The sequence below is a fragment of the Odocoileus virginianus genome, chromosome 4 (assembly GCF_023699985.2).
Source record: "Odocoileus virginianus isolate 20LAN1187 ecotype Illinois chromosome 4, Ovbor_1.2, whole genome shotgun sequence".
Taxonomy (NCBI): Eukaryota; Metazoa; Chordata; class Mammalia; order Artiodactyla; family Cervidae; genus Odocoileus; species Odocoileus virginianus.
The window spans coordinates 89,367,827-89,388,120 of record NC_069677.1 but is presented as its reverse complement, the minus strand read 5'-3'; the positions used below and the strand labels follow the sequence as shown (position 1 = coordinate 89,388,120).

The 20,294-nt window shown below is 43.6% G+C and overlaps 1 protein-coding gene across 1 annotated transcript in view; it reads left to right on the top strand.

The window, feature by feature from the left end:
- Positions 1-17,302: 17,302 nt before the first annotated feature.
- The window catches only part of LOC110126285 (collagen alpha-4(VI) chain-like), a 113,153-nt gene continuing 110,161 nt past the window's right edge, over positions 17,303-20,294 (top strand). The window contains 1 exon segment of the mRNA XM_070466998.1: positions 17,303-18,951. Coding sequence (XP_070323099.1) covers positions 18,840-18,951 — 112 coding nt within the window. The 5' untranslated portion in view covers positions 17,303-18,839.

Below are 20,294 nucleotides of genomic sequence, written 5' to 3'. Positions count from 1 at the left end.
GGCTTCGCCGACTGTCTGACGGAAATGTGCGTGTGAGGGCTGTTGCTGGCCAGACTGGGTGCAGGCGCGCATGCGCTTCAGGGAGCCTTGTCCCCACTTACTCTCCGGGTTAGGTGAGCCGGGCTTCCCGCCCTCAGGTGAGCTGGCTTTTTTAAGTCAGGGAAGTGAAATAAGGACATAGCGCCACATTCCCGGTCTCTTCTGAGCTGACTTTTTAAAATTAGGGACGTGAAGTAAGGACAAAGGGTCCTTATGTGATACTTTTATAAGGTTTCTAACCATGTGAGTCTTAACTTTGTGTACCTCCCCGAGTGTATGGTATTGAGTGAATTGTCGACAAGCACGGTAATGCGTTTTCTTGTGTACTTATCCTTAGGTTAACTGAATGCTGTTGTCTTGACTCAATTAGGTGATTATTTGATTAATTTCTTTCTCTCTCAAAACTCTGACTTAAGCAGTGCTAATGAAGGAACTTCACATGTGGTGGAGTGGATGAGAATCTGCCTGCCAGTGCAGGGTACACAGGGTGTATTGTTGTAGCCACGCGTTCCAGGAAACAAACACCCAGAAGGACGATGCAGATAGTGGAGTGCAGTTTATTACACCAGCGGGCCCAAGGCAGAGTCTCCTCTTAGTCAAGAACCTTGACCGACTTTTGTGAAAACCTTATATACCTTAAGTGTACTGCTGAAGCCCACATCCCCAAATTCCTTAAACCTAGCCTGGAAAGTGTTAAAGGGAGATACAATCAGGTCACAGCCATGATTCATAATCAGAAGGGTCAGCTGGTTATACATTGTAGCCTACACCAATGGGTACCATAAAGATTACAAAGGTGATTGACTACATAGGGGATTATTGCATTCTTTTTGGCGACGGGAAATCTTGGTATGGAATCTGGTGTCTATCACTCTGGGAAGCCAGTTCAGCTGTAGGTATGTTATGCCTATGGCTACCAGGCACATAGTCCAAAGCTCACTGAAAGTGCAAGATGGAGTTTCTTTTTCAAGATGGAGTCAGCATGGCCTCTTCCTCTCCTCCTTAAATATCACTGGTCGAGAAAGACCCCACGTGCTGGGGAGCAACTAAGCTGGTGTGCCACAACTACTGAAACTACAGAAAATTCTTGTGAAGCAATGACGTAGTGCAGCCAAAAAACAAATAAATACATAAACAACAATAACAAAATGAAAGACACCATGATGTGAACAAAATTCAAAATTCATTGTAAGTCAAAGAAGCAAGATGTGGCAGAACAGACTGTTTTATTTTGTTTACAAGGAACACCGGCAAAGACAAATCTTACCAATAATGTGAGAAGTTGTTAGGGAACAGTTAACCAACACTGCCTGCCCTGACTGGGCACCATAACAACACCTTAAGTCTCCTACGTCAGGATGCTTCAAAGAACATAAAGCCAAAGAAGGGCCCAAAACCAACCTGGGGAAAACCCAGGAAGGGCCAAGAAGGGGAGAAGTGTGTGTTAGTCACTTCAGTTGCATCCAACTCTTTGTGACCCCTTAGACTGTAGCCTGCCAGGCTCCTCTGTCCATGGGATTCTCCAGGTGAGAATACTGGAGTGGTTTGCCATTTCCTCCAAAGAAGGGGAGAAGAGACCAGTCCATAAAATCTCTTGCCAACCTCCCAGACTCTCTCATGCTGAAAATGATTTTGATTGAGGGATGCACATGCCACCAGGAAGGGCCCTGTATTGAACTGAATGAAAGCATGAGCAAGATGACTGGCCAGAGACAATCCCAACTCACCTAACCCCACCCACCATAAAACTTGAGACTGCGAACCACAAGTCAGAGCTGTTCTCCTGGTCTCCCTTACCCTGTTGCTCTCCACTCCAGCACCACTTTTCAATAGGGTCTTTTTGCTTTGTCAGTACCGTCCTTGGACAATTCATTTGAGTCTTAGACAAGGGCCCACTCTCAGGCCCTCAAAGAGGTCCCATCCAGTGACAAAATCACATCAGTGATTGAGAATGGATAAGGGAAACTTTGGATATGATGGAAATGTTACATGTCTTATTGGTGGGTGATGTCGAAAGTTACATCCACTTGTGTAAGATCCATCACACTGTGCATTTTAAATGTGTGTTTTAGCTGTCCATGTTTACTGACGTTAGTAATAATAACTGTCTTATTGGACTGTTGTAAAGAGCACAGGTGGAGAATTCAACTTTGCTTGGCACAATGATGGTTCCTATCATTAGCTACAACAGTTTTATAACTGAGCAGGGATGGTTTCTGTCTTCACCAGTTTTATCCCAGAATTAAGTCCAAGCTTTTGTCCAGTGCAAGTGTTGAATGAGTATTTCAAAATGTTGAGTGAATGAACTCCCCTACTAAATATACTCTGTGCCCTTTCGCATCTCGGAGTTTGAACAATGATAGAGAAATTCCTTAGCACAGGGTAGGAGGTCCTTCAGAACAGGAGCTCGGGGTGTGTTCCCAAAGTGTCTGCAGCCACTGTCTTAGCCACTGATCCCCAAGCTACAGCAGATGAATGCAGTTTGAACTGCTCCTAAGAGGACTTCTGTGTCTATTGTCCCCCCTCATCTCAGTTTATAGAACTCCTAGCTCACCTTGCAGGGGGCTTTTCTAGCTTTCCCAGGCAGTTGTGATCCCTCTTGGGACCCTCTCATTTACTCCCTTATTCCTTGTTCATTTATTCACTGAACACCTGCTTGATGCCAAACACAGAGTGACACATTAAAGAGACAAAGACAGTAGGAGAGAGTAAGATAAAGCTGGGTAAAAGGGAGTCAACACTTAAAAGTATCTGCAGTCTCTAGCACCATTTAGATTTCCAATCCATGAACATGGTAAACCTGTTTATTCAGTCATCTCTTACTGTTCTCAGCAGTGTTCCATATGGCACAGGTCTTACGTAACCATCTTTGGACAGATTTACCTCTAAGCATTTCATATTTCTAATGCTATTTTAAATGGTGGTGTTTTTAATCTCAATTTCCAATTGTTTTTGCTAGTATGTAGGAATAGAGTTGATATTTTTATGTTTACCGTATATTCTGCATTCATGGATTGTCTCGAATGATGTGGTAGAGCCTCATGACAGCTGCCTCCAGGGAATATCTCCCAGGATGTCCTCTTTCACCTCCACCTGCTCCACCAGGTCTGTCTGTGACATTTACCAGGGCAGAATTTGTTCAACGTTAAGCACTCAGAAGTGCTTGTCAAAATGCACTCATCCTGCAGTAGGAGCCCCCATTCCCCCAGAAATGGGAGATACCCAGAGAGAGGGGTGAGCTCCAGAAGACTGGTTGCACCCCTGCTCAGGAAGCCCATGCTGTTGTCGAATCCCTGGCTCCCTTCCTGCACACGCTTCACAGAAGGAAGGAGCAAAGCATCCTTGTGAAATCCAGGCTTCAGTCAACAAATAGTAAGAATTCTGTTGGCCATACACTGGGGTTAAAACAAAATGACTCAAACAGCTTACCCTGGAGTGCATAAGCCAACAGTTCAGTTCAGTTCAGTTCAGTTGCTCAGTCATGTCTGACTCTTTGCAATTCCATGGACTACAGCACACCAGGCCTCCCTGTCCATCGCCAACTCCTGGAGTTCACTCAAACTCATGTCCATTGAGTCGATGATGCCATCCAGCCATCTCATCCTCTGTCGTCCCCTTCTCCTGCTTTCAATCTTTCCCAGCATCAGGGTCTTTTCAAATGAGTCAGTTCTTCGCATCAGGTGGCCAAAGTATTAGAGTTTCAGTTTTAGCATCAGTCCTTCCAATGAATATTAAGGGTTGATCTTGCTGTTCAAGGGACTCTTAAGAGTCTTCTCCAACACCACAGTTCAAAAGCATCAATTCTTTGGCTCTCGGCTTTCTTAATAGTCCAACTCTCACATCCATACATGACTATTGAAAAAAACCATAGCTTTGATGAGACAGACCTTTGTTGGTAAAGTAATGTCTCTGCTTTTTAATATGCTGTCTAGGTTGGTCATAACTTTCCTTCCAAGGAGTAAGCGTCTTTTAATTTCATGGCTGCGCTCACCATCTGCAGTGATTTTGGAGCCCCCCAAAATAAAGTCTGTCACTGTTTCCACTGTTTCCCCATCTGTTTGCCATGAAGTGATGGGACCAGATACCATGATCTTAGTTTTCTGAGTGTCGAGCTTTAAGCCAACTTTTTCACTCTTCTCATTCACTTTCAACAGTTCACATAGCGTTTAATAATTGCTGAGAGAGCGGTAAGTTGGGGGCTGGGCAGCACTCAAATCAGCCCAGTGGACCCTCACACTGTGTCCCAGAGGAAGGGATGCTTGTCATCTGAAAAAATAATGCAGGAGGCTGTGACTGAGAACAGAGTTTATCTAGGGTTGTGTTTAGTGTGGCCACCTCCATGAAAGTCTCCGCTGGATCTTCTAGATAATGTGCTTCAGTTTCTACATCAGCTCTTGCTGTTTCTTCTTGCACTTTTATATTATGGAGACGGCTTCTTTCCTTAAACCTCATGAACCAACCTCTGCTAACTCCAGACTTTTCTTGTGCAGCCTCCTTGCCCCTCTCAGCCTTCCCAGAATTGAAAAGAGTTGGGGCCTTTCTCTAGATCAGGCTTTGGCTTATGGGAACGTGGTGGCTGGTTTGACTTTCTATCCAGACCAGTCAGACTTTCTCCATACCAGAAATAAGGCTGTTTCGCTTTCTTATCATTGGTGTGTTCACTGGTGCAGCCCCTTTCATTTCCTTCAAGAACTTTCCATTTGTATTCATGCACAACCTGGTTAAACTGTTTGGCACCATGAAAGTGAAAGTGTTAGTCGCTGAGTCATGTACGACTCTTTGTAACCCCATGGACTGTAACCCGCCAAGCCCATCAGGTTCCTCCTTCCATGGGATTTTCCAGGTAAGAATACTGGAGTGGATTGCCATTTCCTTCTCCAGGGGAACTTCCCGACCCAGGGATTGAACCCAGGTCTCCTGCATTGCAGGCCAACTCTTTACTATCTGAGCTACCAGGGAAGCTTTTGGCCAGTCTGGGCTGTTGATATGCTTATCTCACTGAGCCGAATCATTTCTAGCTTTTGATTTAAAATCAAGATGTGCGACTCTTCCTTTTACTTGAACACTTAGAGGCTATTGCAGGACTGTTATCCGGCTTAATTTCAATATTGCTGAGTCTGAGGAGAGGAGGAGAGAGCAGTCAGAACACACACAACATTTATGGATTAAGTTCACCACCTTATATGGGTAGAGTTCTTGGCACCCCCTAAATTACGATAGTAACATCAAATATCACTGATCACAGGTCACTATAACAAATATAATAATGAAAAAGTTCATAATATTGTGAGAATTACCTAAATGTGACACAGAGACACCAAGTGAGCAAATGCTGTTGGGAAAATGGTGCTGATAGACTTGCTCAGTGCAGGGTTGTCACAAACCTTCAATTTATTTAAAATAAAAACCACTATCTGTGAAGTGTAATGAAATGAGGTCTACCTATATTGGAAAAATGAAGTAATGTCCTTCCTACAAATAGCACCCTGTGACCTCCCACATAGGAAGAGCAAAACCATCACTGGCTCCTGTTTCCTGGCTAGAGTTGCACCTGAGTATGATCAGGGACCAGTTTTTCAAATCACTGACAGATTGAGGACACTGGAACTAGAAACAGAGAACAGAAGATTCCAGGGGAAAATTGTACAAAATGAGCTTAATTTCCCAACAAATCTGATTACTTTGGTCCATTTGAAATATTAAGCTTGAGCATATAAAATTGCCATTTTTGTAGGTCAAAAACAGTTGAATATCTTCTGAAATCTTCAATTTCCTATAGTTCAACCTGAGTATACAGTTCAGTTCAGTCACTCAGTCATGTCCGACTCTGAGACCCTGTGAACCACAGCACGCCAGGCCTCCCTGTCCATCATCAACTCCTGGAGTCCACCTAACCCATGTCCATCGAGTCGGTGATGCCATCCAACCATCTCATCCTCTGTCATCCCCTTCTCCTCCTGCCCTCAATCTTTCCCAGCATCAGGGTCTTTTCAAATGAGTCAGCTCTTTGCATGAGGTGGCCAAAGTATTGGAGTTTGAATTTCAACATCAGTCCTTCCAATGAATATTCAGCACTGATTTCCTTTAGGATGGACTGGTTGGATCTCCTTGCAGTCCAAGGAACTCTCAAGAGTCTTCTCCAACACCACAGTTCAAAAGCATCAATTCTTTGGTGCTCAGCTTTCTTTATAGTCCAACTCTCACAGCCATACATGACCACTGGAAAAACCATAGCCTTGACTAGACGGACCTTTCTTGGCAAAGTAATGTCTCTGCTTTTTAATATGCTGTCTAGGTTGGTCATAACTTTTCTTCCAAGGAGTAAGCGTCTTTTAATTTCATGGCTGCAGTCACCATCTGCAGTGATTTTGGAGCCCAGAAAAATAAAGTCATTTTGCATGTATATTCTAATTATTTTTATATCCCCAAATGTATATATAGCTGTTATATCTCTATAATTCAATTATATATCTTAAATATATTCCAATTATATACCCATATCTTAATTTTATACATAACCTAACTATAAATAAGTTAATTATATATTAGTTGAGTATATATGTAATTTACACATTATATGTAATATGTTTTATATTTATATACTCTAATCAAATATATACCTAAAACTAGAATGTATACATCTATACACACAATTAAAAGAAAGACAAAATTAGAATATGTATGTATATATATATTTCATATATACAGAAGTATACAGATATCTTAATTTTGCTTTCTAATTTTTTTCTTTATTCATATACACATGCCCTCATATCTCCTAGTTTTAGATCATCTTAATATTATACATATCTTAATTACATGCACATACACTCAAATGAACCTGAATTTGAAGTCCGGTTGGTAATGAAAATTGAGAAAGGGCTTATGTGGACACAGCAGTACATTGCCATCTCACCAAACAAACAAGTTCATTAAGAACTGAAAACCAAAAACCAAATAAAAAGGGTTTGTAGGACAATTTATCCTGTTAATTGCAAAGCATTACCAGCCACGATGGATTTGTACATTTATAAGACCACACTGCCCCCTTGTGTATTCATGTGGTACTGCAGCTGTTTGGAGGTGAACCACACAGATACTTTCGTTACTGATTCTTTCCTTTTTTTTAAAAAAAATTGTTCCTGGTGTTGTTCAGTCTCTAAGTCATGTCCAACTCTTTTCAACTCCATGGACTGCAGCACACCAGGTTTTCCTGACCTTCACTACCTTCAGAGTTTGCTCAAATTCATGTCCACTGAGTCGGTGATGCTGTCCAACCATCTTATCCTCTGTCGCCCCTTCTTCTGCCTTCAATCTTTCCCAGCATCAGGGTCTTTTCCAATGAATCAGCCCTTCAAATCAGGTGGCCAAAGTATTGGAGCTTCAACTTCGGCATCTGTCCTTCCAATATTCAGGGTTGATTTCGTTTGGGTTGACTGGTTGGATCTCCTTGCAGTCCAAGGAACTCTCAAGAGTCTTCTCCAGCACCACAATTCGAAAGCAAAGTTCTTCAGTGCTCAGCTTTCTTTATGGTCCAACTTTCACATCCATCCATGACTACTGGGAAAACCATAGCTTTGACTAGACGGACCTTTGTCAACAAAATAATGTCTGTTTTTTAATACGCTGTCTAGGTTGGTCATGGCTTTTCTTCCAAGGAGCAAGAGTCTTAATTTCATGGCTGCAGTCACAGTCCACAGTGATTTTGGAGCCCAAGAAGATAAGATCTTTCACTGTTTCCACTTTTCACCCATTTATTTGCCATGAAGTGATAGGCCCAGATGCCTTGATCTCAGATTTTTAAATGTTGAATTTTAAGCCAGCTTTTCCACTCTCCTCTTTCACCCTCATCAAGAGGCTCTTTAGTTCTTCTTCACTTTCTGCTGTTAGAAGGGTATCTGTTAGAAGGGTATCTGCCTACCTGAGGTTGTTGATATCTCTCCCTGCAATCTTGATCCCGGCATGTGATTCATCAAGCCCAACATTTCGCACGATGTACACTGCATATAAGTTAAATAAGCAGGGTGACAATATACAGCCTTGTCACCTTGTGACAGCCTTGACACACTCCTTTCCCAATTTTCAACCAGTCTGTCACTCCATGTCTCGTTCTAACTGTTGCTTCTTGACCTGCATACAGGTTTCTAAGGAGACAGGTAGGGTGGTCTGGTAATCCCATCTCTTTAAGAATTTTCCACAGTTTGCTGTGATCCACACAGTCAAAGTCTTTAGCATAGACAATAAATTCTTTGAATTCTCTTTCTTTTTCTATGATCCAATGGATGTTTTCAATTTGACCTCTGGTTCCTCTGCCTTTACTAAATCTAGCTTGGACATCTGGAAGTTCTTGGTTCACATACTGTTGAAGCCTAGCTTGAAGGATTTTGAGCATTAGATTGCTAGCATGTGAAGTGAACACAATTGTATATTAGTTTGAATGTGTTTTGGCATTGCCTTTCTTTGCAATTGGAAAGAGAATTGACCTTTTCCAGTCCTGTGGCCCTTGCTGAGTTTTCTAAATTTGCTGGCATATTGAGTGCAGCACTATCTGTTGCTCAGTTTAGTTCAGTTAAGTCACTCAGTCATGTCCAACTCTTTGCGACCCCATGGACTGCAGCATGCCAGGCTTCCCTGTCCATCACCAACTCCTGGACCTTACTCAAAATCATGTCTATCGAGTCGGTGATGCCATCCAACCATCTAATCCTCTGTTGTCCCCTTCTCCTGCCTTCAATCTTTCCCAGCATCAGGGTCTTTTCCAATGAGTTAGTTCTTCACATCAGGTGGCCAAAGGATTGAAGTTTCAGCGTCAGCATCTGTCCTTCCAATGAATATTCAGGACTGATTTCCTTTAGAATGGACTGGCTGGACCTCCTTGCAGTCCAAGAGACTGTCAAGAGTCTTCTCCAACACTACAGTTCAAAAACATCAATTCTTTGGCACTCAGATTTCTTTATAGTCCAACTCACATCCATACATGACTACAGGAAAAACCATAGCCTTGACTACATGAATCTTTTTTGGCAAAGTAATGTCTCTGCTTTTTAGTATGCTGTCTAGGTTGGTCATAACTTTTCTTCCAAGGAGTAAGCATCTTTTAATTTCATGGCTGCAGTCACTCCAATCTGCAGTCATTTTGGAGCCCCAGAAAATAAAGTCTGTCACTGTTTCCATTGTTTTCCCATCTATTTGCCACGAAGCGATGGGACCAGATGCCATGATCTCAGTTTTCTGAATGTTGAGCTTTAAGCCAGCTTTTTCACTCTCCTCTTTCACTTTCGTCAGGAGGCTCTTTAGTTCTTGGTTTTCTGCCAGTAGGGTGGTGTCATCTGCATATCTGAGGTTCTTGATATTTACCTGGCAATCTTGATTCCAGCTTGTGCTTCATCCAGCCCACCGTTTCTCATGATGTACTCTGCATATAAGTTAAATAGGCAGGGTGACAATATACAGTCTTGATGGACTCCTTTTCCAATATGGAACCAATCTGTTGTTCCATGTCCAGTTCTAACTGTTTCTTATTGACCTGCATACAGATTTCTCAAGAGGCAGATCAGGTGGTCTAGTATTCCCATCTCTTTAAGAATTTTCCAGTTTGTGGTGATCTATACAGTCAAAGTCTTAGGCATAGTCAATAAAGCAGAAGTAGATGTTTTTCTGAAACTCTCTTGCTTTTTTTTTGATAATCCAACTGACATTGGCAATTTGATATCTGGTTCCTCTGCCTTTTTTAAAACCAGCTTGAACATCTGGAAGTTCATGGTTCATGTACTGTTGAAGCCTGGCTTGGAGAATTTAGAGCATTAATTCCCTAGCATGTGAGATGAGTGCAATTGTGTGGTAGTTTGAATATTCTTTGGCATTGCCTTTCTGAGACTGAGATTGGAATGAAAACTGACCTTTTCCAGTCCTGTGGCCACTGCTGAGATTTCCAAATTTGCTGTCATATTGAGTGCAGCACTTTCACAGAATCGTCTTTTAGGATTTGAAATAGCACAACCGGAATTCCATCACCTCCCCTAGCTTTGTTCGTAGTGATGCTTCCTAAGGCCCACTTGACTTCACATTCCAGGATGTCTAGCTCTAGGTGAGTGATCACACCATCATGATTATCTGGGTCATGAAGATCTTTTTTGCATAGTTCTTCTCTTGCCACCGCTTCTTAATATCTTCTTCTTCTGTTAGGTCCATACCATTTCTGTCCATTATTGAGCCCATCTTTGCATGAAATGTTCCCTTGGTATATCTTAATTTTCTTGAAGAGGTCTCTAGTCTTTCCCATTCTATTGTTTTCCTCTATTTCTTTGCACTGATCACTGAGGAAGGTTTCTTATCTCTCCTTGCTATTCTTTGGAACTCTGCATTCAAATGTGTATACCTTTCCTTTTCTCCTTTGCCTTTCGCTTCTCTTCTTTTCACGGCTATTTGTAAGTCCTTGTCAGACAGCCATTTTGCCTTTTTGGATCTCTTTTTGGGGATGGTTTTGATCCCTGTCTCCTGTACAATGTCATGAACCTCCAGTTATCAGTGGTTATCTGAATTATTAAAAACTTTTTTGTGTACTTCTGTGTATTCTTGCCACCTCTTCTTAATATCTTCTGCTTCTGTTAGGTCCTTGCTTTTCTGTCCTTTATTGTGCCCATCTTTGCATGAAATGTTCTCTTGGTATCTCTAATTTTCTTGAAGAGATCTCTAGTCTTTCCCATTCTGTTGTTTTCTTCTATTTCATTGCATTGCTCAGTTAAGAAGGCTTCCTTATCTCTCCTTGCTATTCTCTGAACTCTGCATTTAGTTGGGTATATCCTTTCCCTTCTCTTTTGCCTTTTGCTTCTCTACTTTCCCCAGCTATTTGTAAAGCCTTCTCAGACAACCATTTTGCCTTCTTGAATTTCTTTTTCTTCGGGATGGTTTTGGTCACTGCCTCCTATACAATGTTATAAACCCTCATCCATAGTTCGTCAGTCACTTTGTCTATCATATCTAATCTCTTGAATCTATTCTTCATTTGATTTAGATCATACCTGAATGGCCCAGTGGTTTCCCCCACTTTCTTCAATTTAAGTCTGAAGTTTGAAATAAGGAGCTCATGATCTAAGCCCCAATCATCTCCTGTTTTTTTTTTTTTTTTCCTGACTATATAGAGCTTCTCCATCTTTGGCTGCAAAGAATATAATCAATCTGATTTTGGTACTGACCATCTGATGATGTCCATGTGTAGAGTCTTCACTTGTGTTGTTAGAAGAGGGTGTTTGCTGTGACCAGTGTGGTCTCTTGACAAACCCTGTTAGCCTTTGCCCTGCTTCATTTTGTACTCTAAGACCAAACCTGCCTATTACTCCAGGTATATCTTGATTTCCCACTTTTGCATTCCAACCTTCTATGATGAAAAGGACTTTTTTTTGGTGTTAGTTCTAGAATGTGTTGTAGGTCTTCAGAGAACTGTTCGATTTCAGCTTCTTCTGCATCAGGGGTTGGGGCATAGACTTGGATTACTGTGATGTTGAATGGTTTGCCTTGGAAATGACCTGAGATCATTTTGTTGTTTTTGAGATTTCACTCAAGTACTGCATTTCAGACTCTTGTTGACTATGAATGCTACTGCATTTCTTCTAAGAGATTCTTGCCCACAGTAGTAGATACAATGGTCATCTGAGTTAAATTCACCCATTCCTATCTGTTTTAGTTCACTGATTCCTAAAATGTTGATGGTCACTCTTGACATCTCCTGCTTGATCACATTCAATTTACCTTGATTCATGGATCCAACATTCCAGGTTCCTACGCAACATTGTTCTTTACAGCATCGGACTATACTTTCACCAATAGACACCTCTACAACTGAGTGTTTTTCCTTCTTTGGTCCAGCCTCTTCATTCTTCCTGGAGCTGTTTCTCTGCCCTTCCACAGTAGCACCAGCACACCTACTGGTCTAGGGGGTCGCCATCCGGTGCCATATCTCTTTGCCTCGCATACTGCCCGCGGGGTTCTTGATGAACGATTGCTGATGGTTCGCCTTTCCCTTCTGCAGTTTACTACTTTTTTTTTTTTTTTTTGGCTGAGGTGAGTCTTCGTTGCTGTGCGGGCTTTTCTCTAATTGCAGTGTGAGGGCTTCGCATTGCGGTGGTTTCTCTCGTTGCGTGGCACAGGCTGTAGCGCGTGGGCCTCAGTAGCTCGCTCCCGGGCCCAGGGCGCAGGCTCGGTAGCCGTGGCTCCCGGGCCCAGGGCGCAGGCTCGGTAGCCGTGGCTTCCAGCTCTAGGGCGCGGGCCTTGGTAGCCGTGGCTTCCAGCTCTAGGGCGCGGGCCTTGGTAGCCGTGGCTCCCGGGCCCAGGGCGCAGGCTCGGTAGCCGTGGCTCCCGGGCCCAGGGCGCAGGCTCGGTAGCCGTGGCTTCCAGCTCTAGGGCGCGGGCCTTGGTAGCCGTGGCTCCCGGGCCCCAGGGCGCAGGCTCGGTAGCCGTGGCTTCCAGCTCTAGGGCGCGGGCCTTGGTAGCCGTGGCTCCCGGGCCCCAGGGCGCAGGCTCGGTAGCCGTGGCTCCCGGGCCCAGGGCACAGGCTCGGTGGCCCGTGGCCTTAATTGCCCCACAGCATGTGGGATCTTCCCGGATTGGGGGTCGAAACTGTCTCCTGCACTGGCAGGTTGATTCTTTACCCCTGAGCCACCAGGGAAGCCCTGATTTATTCTTTCAGCAAACATTTTCTTAAAATTCAGACCAGGATCCCCAAAGAGTGCAATGATTCACAGTGTCAAGCCTCCTTGGAGCTCTATGGGGCTTGCAGCTCCATCTGTGAGGCAAGAAGTAGAGATGGGAAGCAGGCTCGGAGAGGACGTCTGAGTTGGAGAGTAGGTTCCCCTCCTAACCGGAGCCACCACTGCTCAGCTCTAGGCAGTTCAAGGGAATATGGTCCCAGAACTTTTTTTTTTTTTAACAAGAGAAGCCAGAAATTAGAAATTGGGTGTTAAAGAGCAACGATCTTTAAATGAGCACAAATTCTGACATGAGTCAAGAGTGCAGGTCTGCAGCTACCTCAGGCCACGTCTTGCCATTTTGATCCCTGGCCTGTACTTTATTCCTCTGCATAATTTTAGAGGTTTCTCAGGGAGGAGGCAGGTGACCGCTGTCAGCCGTGGATGCAATAATGTGTGGAAATGGGAACAGGCCTCTTCTCATAGGGTCTTTGGCCTCCCAGGGGACACAGACCCTCCAAAAAAAAATGCCCTCATGAACAAACAGTTACAGACGGAAAGGAGTGCCCCAAAGGCGGTAACTCCATCCTGAAAGAGCTTATGATAAAGAAACTGACCCAGGCTTGGTGGTCAGCAAAGGCAGGCCTCCAGAAAGAGGGACCCACTTGTACAGGGACCCTGTGACGAGACTGAGCAAGATCGAGGAGCAGGCCAGTGTGGCCGGAGCAGAGACTGTGAGAAGGTCAAGATGCAGAGAGAGCCCGCGGAGGCGGTGGGGAGTAGGGGCTGACGTGCGGGGCCTTGTTGGCCAAGCTAAGGGTTTGGATTCTATCTCAACCCTCAGGACACCATCACGGACTGCTGCTGCTGCTGCTATGTTGCTTCAGTCGTGTCCGACTCTGTGCGACCCCATAGACAGCAGCCCACCAGGCTCCCCGTCCCTGGGATTCTCCAGGCAAGAACACTGGAGTGGGCTGCCATTTCCTTCTCCAATGCATGAAAGTGAAAAGGGAAAGTGAAGTTGCTCAGTCGGGTCCGACTTTTAGCGACCCCATGGACTGTAGCCTACCAGGCTCCTCCGTCCATGGGATCTTCTAGGCAAGAGTACTGGAGTGGGGTGCCTTTGCCTTCTCCGCGTTATGGACTACTAGACCCGATTTCAGTTTCTGAGTTGCTTTGTCGAGGAATTTCAGTTATTTGTATGGATTGATATTTCAGTGACTTTTCTTCTTCATTAAGTTGTTCCAAGGAACCAAGAAAAAAAAATCCTGTCTATCATGTATTGATCTATCCATCTTTCTATCTAAAATCTATCATTCTATTTAGCAATTATCATATGGGTCTATTGGATCTTTTTAGAGATCAGAGCTACCTTTTAGTATCTAAGCAGTCTTTGGGCATCTTTCTCTCTTGTGTTATAAGATTTTGCTATTGTATCACTCTATAACTTACTTTATTATTAATAATTCCAATCTATGCTTAAGCAATACTAAGATAAGAAAATAGAAGGTGGATGGAATACACAGATGAAGTAATAATGAAATAAATCACCATTATTACATCACCCTTCAATTTTCTCACTGCATTGCTAAAGTACTGCGTTGTCTCTCATAAAGGTGTGAAAGAAGTCTAGCGAAGCCATCTTTGTAGGACAGTTTTAGTTTTTTTAAATTAAAAAGTTTTTTGAAATAATTTTAAATTAGTATGTTATAAGAAATGATACAGAAAGATTCCACATACCCTTCACCCAGTTTTTCCTAATGGCAGCATATTGCAAATCTACTGTGCGATATCTGAGCAGGAAATTGGCATTGTAACAATCCAGCAGTCTTACACTTTTAGTTTTTCATGAAACAAAGTTGAGAGTTCAGCATCTTAAATTTCCATCAGAATAGCAAAGAGCAGAAAATTGACAGAGAAAGTCAGGTCACAGTTTTTATTATAGCTTTCTAGTTGGCAAACCTGAGCACACTGCAATATCTGTGACCCTCAGGTTCCTCATCTAAATGGGTACAAGTGGGCTGACATAGATGGGGATGTTCGTACCTCCCTCATAAAGCCTCCGGGAGGTTGGGTGAGATGAAGCCTTTGGCACAGTGCATGGAGTCTATGAAACATTTGCCAAGGCTCTGCCCTACTCCATTCGACTACCCTTGTTACTCTTGTGGCTGTTTCAGGGTATCATCTGTCAGCGCAGAGGCAGAAAGTGTGGTCCTGGAACAGTCTTGCCTCTGAGCTTCTTGGAATCCCACTTCCTGGAGATTGATCTCTGTGGGGAAACAGAAGGCACAACAGTGGCATCTGATAAATCTCCATTATTAATAGGCAATGCGAGTGTTTACCAGGCCCTTTTCTTACGGTCTGTGAGTGCGGGCCAACCATCCTCTTCCACATCCTTGGAGCCAGATGTGCTTCATAATTTGGGATTCAAAGGACCCAACCCTCTTAAAATCGGAGGCCCAGAAGTTACTGAATCAGATCTGGTTGCTTGCTACTCAAAAATCAATACTCAAGAGACAAATATTGGTAGAAAGAAAAGTTGCTTTTAATCAGAATGCTGGAAGTTGAGTAGAGATGGTGGACTCAGTGTAACCAAAAACCACCTCTGAAGATTTTGTTTGAACCTGAAAGTTTTAAAGGGAAAAGAGGAATAATCTTGTGAGAAGATATAGATGGGTCTTAGGCTGAGCAGCTGGAATCTGTCTCCTGTGGACAGATACTTCACCATAAAGATAACAGCTGGGGCAAGGAGGAGCCGAGTCCTGCTTGGATGAAAGAGACTGCATGTTTCTCATCCTTGAGGCCAAGGAGACTTCCCACACTACACATGTGCAGAAAGGTTTCTTAGGGGTCAGAGAAGGGAGCGGGCGTCATGCTGTAATATGTTCTGTCAACTTCCTGGAGACCCTCGCTCAGGAATCCATCGCTGGCTAAAAGACACACATGCACATGGAGGAGGGCCCTGAGCCAGACCACACGTGGACCCAAAGCCAGAGAAGTCATGGCGACTGGCCAAAGGAAACCCCGAAGCACCTCCCCCGAGTCAGGCCTCTGGTCTTTCTCTGAGCTCACCTGTGTGTCCGTCTGCAGGTACTATTTTTTTTCTCCTGATAAACACTTTACTTATTTCACTACTTTCTTTCTCTTTGCTGAATTCCTTCTTCAGAGCAGACAAAGAGCCGTGGAGTAGGCCGTAGGGGCCTACAACGTTCGGGCCTTTTTGAAATTGCATGTATCCTAGGACTTCCTGTTCTACTAGTGTGAGGAATGCTACGGCTAGGAGAAGGGCTCTGCTCCTGGCTAACCCGCCCTGGTGGGTCCAGCGGCTAGGATGTGGTGCGGTCACCATTATGGCCTGGCTTCACTTCTCGGTGGTGGAACTGAGATCCTGCTTCAGACGGCCACCGTAGACCCATCTCAGTTAATCGCTGAGACAGGAGGTCAGAGCTGTTGCCGTGCCCCACTTTGGGCAGGCTTGTCCACTCCTTGGGATCTCCACCAAGATATTATCTTGTTCACGCAGTTTGTGAGATCACTGAAGACAGAGTGAGGAAAGAGATCTGGTCATCTGTTACTTACTTATTCTTCCTTTCTACTTCCTGGATCTGTGGAAAGAACCAGCGATTTAGGCAAAGCATTGTGTGATTAAAAGATTTGAAAGTGTGCGTGGGCCAGAGATGCGTAGAGTGTGGGGGTGTCTGGTTTGAAAGTAGTGACAATACAGCTCTGCTGAAGGAAAGGGGCTCCTACTGAGGACAGTTTCCTGCAAAGAGCGGCTTGCACACAGCTGGGTTTCAGAGTAAGTGTGTACTGTAGCTTCCCTTCCTCACCTACTTTTGAATGGGATTTTCTGTAGTGACCATCCCATACTTGTCTTGTATAGGGTGTATGTTGGGTGTGATGGGGGAGGGGAAAGGGAGCTGATTACTTGTGTCTTTAATCAACAGCTCTCTAATTTAAGAACTCATATTAAAGGAGCAGCACCCAATGAATTGCACCCAACGGGTCTCAACCACACCTGAACCTGATGTAGATGGTGAGACGAAGCTCACGCCGTGATGGCTGGAAACAGCTTTCTCACGTGGACGAGTCCCTGCCCAGACCCTCCAGCCAGTTGCTCTGATGGGATGCATATCCCCGTGCAGCCACACCCTCTGCAAAGAGACCTGCAGCCCAGGCTTCCAGGGCCGGCGGCCTTGCCTAAGTTTCTCAGAGGGCCCTTGTTCACTTTCTCTCAGCCCCAGGAGGAGTAACTGCTTTCTTGAAGAATTGATACCATAAGTAGATAGGTTAGGGGGTCCCCAGATAAAGAGAACAAGGAGTGGTTTTCTTGACCTAAGAGAAGTCACTTTTGGCCCAAGTCATTTTATAATCAAAGCCAGGCCTCATTGCTTGCCCTTGAACATATCTCAGTGGTTAACAATATTCAGGGAACAAAGGAATGTGGGAACAGAAAAGAGGCAGCCAAACAACAGTATAGTGATAAAGCAAAGTCCTAGTGCCTTGTCAAAGGATATTCATAAAAATATATCTTTGATTGGAGAAACGAAGACCCCCCCCCCCCCCCCCACACACACACAGGTGGAGGATGGAATAATGACATTGACCCTCCTTACTTCAGTTCACTCAAGCCTGGACTCTGTCAGCCTTTGCCAGAATTCTATGCTGAATTCTCCTCTGTTCAAGCCCCTTCATGAATATACATGTACCCTGATCTCAAAACTTACCCAGTCTTATTGTTCAGGGAGACACTGCTTTGGAAAAGATCTTTGGTATTCTCCTTACTTGCTGCAACTAATAGCAAATTCCTCCTTCTCCTGCTCTTTGGGTTGGTTGTGCCCTATTGGCTTGACACCCGCCAAGAGGCAAGCCCAGTTTTTGGTTCACACTACTTCTATAGGACTGAGAACCCTTAAAAAATCCCTGCTAGTCATTTACCACCTATTAAGAGCTAGCATTTCTTCACATTTAATTTTCCTATTAGAATTATTGATATGGTTTCTATCTCCTAGTAACTTCTATCTCATAATGTAAATACATTTTTTATTATACAATGTAGTCAAGTATGCCAACTGATTGGAGGATCTGTGACAAAGAAAAAATTGTTTACATTGTTTCCAGCAAAGGAAGTAACAATTTCTTGGGACTAGATGATAGGGGATAGGATTCTACTTGTTTTCATAATTATGGCATCCACCTTGCTGACATCTAAAATAGTACTCACAGTCTCTTTCTGGGTAGCCACTTAAAAGTGCCTCCACTCTACAAATTCCCAAAGGTGTGCTGATTAAAAAAAAAAAAAAACAGAACCACAACATAAAAGTTTATATTTTGTTTGGTGGACTTTTTGAGGACTTAAGCCTGGGAGACAGTCTCACAGATGGCTCTGAGGGAACTGCTCTGAAGAGGTAAGGAAGAAGCCAGGGTGCCTAGGAGTTTGGCAACAAAATTCAGGTAGTTGTAACATCAAAAGATTACTGTTAATTAAAGAAAAAACAGACATTTCAAGTTAATGAATTTAGTGCTTTCCTATGTATAGGAAGATGCAAGAGTCTGGGCTCATCGAAGTCATCTTTTGATATGTACCCCAGGTACCTGGAGCCAGTATCCTGCTTTTCTCCGGTCTGAATCCTCTCAGGGTACACAGTCAGGGCAGGCTGCAGTGGCTGCTGGCTTGATGGCTTGATGGCCTGATGGCCTCAGCATCCTTTGTTTATTGATGTGGCCGCTGACCTTTGTCCACATGTGAAATGTGTCGTGACATCAAATTAAGGGTCTCAAACTGACTTATTCAGGAGAAACTGAAAATATTGTTTCCCCATTTTCCCAGAGCAGTTGTATTTTGCTATAGCAGATATTCCTATTGTCCAATCGGTTGCAATTGTGTTGGTTTATACACAATTTTTTCCTAGGCATGGGGAGCCAGGGTATATAAGCAGAATTAAAAACCTCAGCAGGAAACAGAAGGCAAAGCTCCCAGATGGTTACTACCCAGGCAGAAGCCTTTTCAGCTCCATTAAGCAAACTGACGATGAACGCCTGCATGATTTGCACCCTGCTTGATGGTTGTACCTCTTCCCCTGCTGACCCAAGTGAGAGCAGCCACTGGCTCAGAGAATGGAGATACACCTGCTCGTCTCAGAATGCCATCCAGAATCCCCACATGGGTGTTTCTGCATTTACCAATATCTTCTGAGGCAGCCTCTAGACAGCAGGGAAAACTGCCAAGGTAATTATTTCAAGGTAACAATGATCTCTTTTGTAGGGCTTTGGTGAAAAAGTTGCTTAGGTTCTAAGTAATCCGCTCACAGCCATGTTTTTCCCCATAATTCTTCAGTGCTTAATTTTTCAGAATGCCAGTTTTGCCAGAAACATGTATTATGTGTAGAAGGAATGCACACTCTACAGTAGTAGAAGTAATAAATTTTATAACAAACGCTAGAGAGGATGTGAGGAAAGAGGAACCTCCTACACTCTTGACAGGAATGCAGATTGGTGCAGCTTCCGTGGAAAATAGTATGGAGGTTCCTCAAGAAACTGAAAGTAGAGTTGCAACGTGATCCAGCAGTTTCACTCCTGGGCGTATTAACACACCTGTGCTGCAGAGAAGGACCAGTTCTGACTCCAGTTTGGAGATGTTTCTTTGACTTGCTTTTTTCGTTGCTGTTGTTACTATAATCATACACAATGACCTGCCTCAAAGGACTCTTTTTATTAAGAAAAAGAAATGCAAAAAGGAAAAATGGTTGCCTGAGGAGGTCTTTCAAATAGCTGAGAAAAGAAGAGAAGTGAAAGGCAAAGGAAAGACATACCCATCTGAATGCAGATTTCCAAAGAATTGCAAGGAGAGTTAAGAGGCCTTCTGAAGTGAACATTGCAAAGAAATAGAGGAAAACAGTAGAATGGGGAAGACTAGAGATCTCTTCAAGAGAATTAGAGATACCAAGGGAACATTTGGTGCATAGATGGGCTCAATAACATACTGTTAATGTATGGTTAGGTCCACATGGTGTGGACCTAATAGAAGCAGATTATATTAAGAAGAGGTGGCAGGAATACACAGAAGAACCTCCCTCCCATCTCCCTCCCCATCCCACCCCTCTAGGTTGATACAGGGCCCCTGTTTGAGTTTCCTGAGACATACAGCAAATTCCCATTGGCTATCTATTTTACATATGGTAATGTAAGTTTCCACGTTACTCTTTACATACATCTCACCCTCTCCTTCCCTCTCCCCATGTCCATAAGTCTGTTCTCTATGTCTATTTCTCCATTGCTGCCCTGTAAGTAAGTTCTTCAGCACCATTCTTCTAGATTCCATATATATGTGTTAGAATATGGTACTTATCTTTCTCTTTCTGACTTACTTCACTCTGTATAATAGGTTCTAGGTTCATTTACTTCATAAGAACTGACTCAAAGGCATTCCTGTTTATGGCTGAGCAATATCCCATTGTGTATATATACCACAACTTCAAAAGGGAGGGGATATACGTATGCCTATGGCTGATTCATGTTGAGGTTTGACAGAAAACAACAAAATTCTGTAAAGCAATTATCCTTCAATAAAAA